Below are 4,038 nucleotides of genomic sequence, written 5' to 3' on the forward strand. Positions count from 1 at the left end.
GAAAAAGTTAATACAAGGAACAACTTAATTAACAAATAAAGCCAAAGGTACATAGACCGAACAACTAAAAATAATAAACATTAACAGAGATCCAACAGCAACCACAACATGAGCAAGCAGAAACTTGCGACGAGGAAGCAAAAGTAAAAAACTGCCTTTAACAGCAGAGAGAGCCTGGAGGACAGACCCTTCAGGCTCTAGGTGGGTGGTCGTCTGCCTTGTACCAGTTGTGTAGACAAGAAGAGAGCACAGCAGGCAGAGCAAGCAACTAGTACAGACAACGTGACCACTATACGGAGAGACTGATGATGAATGAACATTAAAAAATTAAAAAATATCTTAATATAGATAAAGAATAATAAATAACAGCAAAATGAGTCAGTTGACTATTGATGTCTATCAATTGTAGGGTCTTAGACATACAAGACCATGGCAGGAGGCTCCACCAGAGATGCATAAAAGAACGCGGCAAGACTGAGAAAGCTGCAAAATGCAACGTGCAGGGGGAAAGTTAAAATTTGTAGAATTTAAAAACACTCGATATAAAATGGGGGATCATTGAGTAAAAAGGCAGAAAGGAAGATGAGTGAAAAGAGAAGGAGTCAGTGCTACTCATGGAAACCCCCGAAAGTCATAGCACCATTAATTAAACAGATAAAATATCTATAAAAGGAACTGGTATTCAAAGGACATCACACTAGAAATTCCAAGCACACTAAAAAAACATATAAAGCTATAAATACTGATACAATGAAATAATGAAGAAAAATGACAAACCTGAATATCAGGATCTGATCCCTACTGCGAGCATGGTTGATCTTAAAAGAAAGAGTATTTGCTTGGGTTTGGAAGCTGAGTTCAAGAAAGAGAAAGACAGACAATAAAGTTACAAAATGTACATATACAATACATCATGTCTCTACAGATGTCATTACATAGCCAAGGACAAGCCAAACTACTAAGACAACGATGCATCCATGTCTACTACCAGTTCTAATATATTAAACGTCTTCAATATAAAGGTGTATCAAATAAAGCTAACATAACAATGAGACCCAGGATAAGTTTACTTCACAATTTTTCCACCCAGTAACAGAAAAGAATCAGAAGAGGCAAGAGGAGCTTTAAAAGAAAATACATTGGAGGAACATTCACTGAAAGATCTCCTGAATATAATTAAGATAATAAAAGTGATTGATTGAAATAGTTGCTGTGATGCTAACAATGTGGTTGCTAGTGTTATTGTTTTGATTGTGTTGCTAAGATGGTATTGCTGAGTTGTCTGAAATGATATATTCTGTTATGAATTGGCGCTATGCAAATAAAATTGAATTGAATTGAATTGAATTGAATTTATTTGGGGAGTTTGTGGCCGACGTTTCTTTTGTTAAAGAAGATAACTTCTGTTATGAATTAAAAAACATCTTGGTTTCCAAGAGGAGAAACGACATAAATGTGTGAAGATTATCAGCTTTGAATCTTCTGTTAAATCTCTTTTGTTATCCTTTCAGATTAATCTGCTTTCTGTCTGACGCTGCTGTTTGCTTTCATGTTATTTCTGGCTTTCATTGTCTCTTTATCTGTTTATTGAAGCTTTTTGGAACTTTGGTTTGAACAAAGTTATTATTCTGTAATTATGTCCTGTGTTGGTTTATAATCTGTTTAATCCAGCTGTTCCACTTTGTGTCTAATTCTGCAGTGATTTATCTCTGGGCTGCATTAAAGACTCGTCCCTCCCTGAACTCACACTGAACCACAAATACTAAAAGCAGCTTTGGTTTCACTCTCTCTCAGCTTCCATCTGATTTCTGTTTATTCTTTCCTTTTCAGAGTAAACAAAACTCCTGTTTATTCTGTAGGTGTGAATGTTGCTGCACGTAGCTCTGAACAAACTTAACAATGCCGACCAATTAGGAGATTTCAGCTGACAGAACGTCCACATTATTTATTAAATGCATCTTTTAGCCTCTGTTCAGACTGATGACCACTGAGAAAGTGTCTCTCTCCTTTGCCTGCCAAATACAACCACAATAAAATCTGGTTCTGAACTCCCGCAGCTTCATCAGGTCGACAGGAGTAGTGACGGCCAGACCAGAAACACACCAACGAAGAAGAGTATTTTCAAAAGTTGAAAAATACCTTTTCCCCACTCCCAAACCCTAACCTTGTGTTTCTGTACAGAGTTACCTGATAGAATAATCTTCTGACTTTCCTTTTATTTGAGTATGATCAGGTATAGAAGAGATAAAAGTACACACGTTTTACTAAAGTACAGATACTTGTGTAAATACTACCCTGGTAAAAGTAGAATTACTGACTCAAGTAAAGTGTAAAAGTACAGGATCTGAAATGTATAAAAGTGAAAGTACTCTCTTGGTTTCTCTGAAGGACAATTCTATTGGCTGTTTCTGTGCAAAACTAACTGGAACCTCAAACAGACACACCCTTTCTGGTCTGTTTTGACTTGTCACATGCGTGATATGTACCAGTCTTGATGTTTTGAAGGCGTGCAATAATCAAATAATGATAATAATAATCAATAATTACTCTCAAATGCAACAAGCCTGTTTTGAAAATGTAAGGAGTAGAAAGTACAGATAGTTGTGTAAAAAAAGTGAAAAATAAATACTCAAGTGACGGGAAGTACGGTAACAAAGTCTATGTACATTGTTATTTCCCACCACTGATCAGGTATTTACAAACCACACAACACATCCACATCTTAATGAGTACATTTCTGGTGTCTCTCCCTTTATTCATCATGACAATTGACATACATAAAGTTGGACAATATAAATCCAGACACTCTCTATCGCCCCCTGGTGGCTGACTGCAGTATAGACCCTTTTAGGTCATGCTTATCACGCTGATGTTTGTTCATTTTTATCATCAGTTTGGTTTAATTAGTTATTTGAAAATATAAAAAGGGGGGTTTCACGTCATGATTGAAAGCTGAGCCCTGCTCACAACTGAGTCAGCCAGGTGTATGGGTGGGACCTCGATACCGTGGCGCAGACCCCAATCACTACTGCACAGACTGTATATCTTTATATGTGGATGGTTATATACCATACCACTTAAGGATTTACCATGTCCTTTTTGTCCTTGTTTGTCCTGGTTCTTACCTTCTCGGTGGACTGGGCGGTACCAAAGAAGATTGGTACGAAGGCGAGCCAGATGATGCAGGTGGTGTACATGGTGAAACCGATTGGCTTCGCTTCATTAAACGTCTCTGGAACACCACGACTCTTCACTGCATACACCGTACATGTTACCTAGTAACAAGAAACAATGCAGCTTACATACCAGCTAGTAACTCAGGTTACCTAGCAACAAAAACAGTACAGCCTTTTACAACACTTAAATAATACTTATTTCCTGTCAAAGATCAATGTGACATCAGAAGGGAAGTTCACCTGCTCAGTCTGAAACCAGTATTTATAAGAGCTGATCAATAACAAATCAATAACAGATCAATGTAGGATCAATGCTAGATCAATATGTTACCATGAGTACAATGCTGTAGCTGAGGCAACAGATGATTGACAGGTCAGACATGTCACACTTAAGGATGCCTCGGGCCAGTTCAGGATTTGGGGGGCGAAGCTCTTCATAGTCGATGATGGTGTGAGGAGGGACGACGGCGAACCACACAAACACACCGAGGACCTAACCCACCCACACACACACACAAAAAAAACCACAAACTTGAGTCATGTGACAAGCTGCTGAAACAGAAACAGGAAACAGAAAGTGGTCTGACGCTGGCGTTCTCACCTGGACAGAGATGAGAATGAAGGTGATGATGAGCTGGGAGGTAGGGCTGATGAACTTCGGTGGGGTCACCGACCTCTTGCCTTGTTCGAAGATGCGGTAGATGCGGTTGGTTTTGGTTAACATGGCGGAGTAGGTAATGGCCATACCGAGGCCCAGCAGGAGGCGCCGGAATGCACAAGCCACCACACCTGGCTCTGCGATCATCAGGAAGGTGATCAGGTAGATCAGAAAGATACCTGCAGATTCAATTCAATTCAATTC

General features: G+C 39.1%; 1 protein-coding gene across 1 annotated transcript in view; it reads right to left on the bottom strand.

Moving 5' to 3' along the window:
• The window catches only part of LOC118324151 (metabotropic glutamate receptor 6-like), a 20,991-nt gene that overhangs the window by 2,655 nt on the left and 14,298 nt on the right, over positions 1-4,038 (bottom strand). The window contains 3 exon segments of the mRNA XM_035656306.1: positions 3,126-3,275; positions 3,508-3,669; positions 3,778-4,013. Coding sequence (XP_035512199.1) covers positions 3,126-3,275; positions 3,508-3,669; positions 3,778-4,013 — 548 coding nt within the window.

The sequence above is a fragment of the Morone saxatilis genome, unplaced genomic scaffold, assembly GCF_004916995.1.
Source record: "Morone saxatilis isolate NCDOM2014 unplaced genomic scaffold, NCSU_SB_2.0 Contig15, whole genome shotgun sequence".
Classification (NCBI taxonomy): Eukaryota; Metazoa; Chordata; class Actinopteri; family Moronidae; genus Morone; species Morone saxatilis.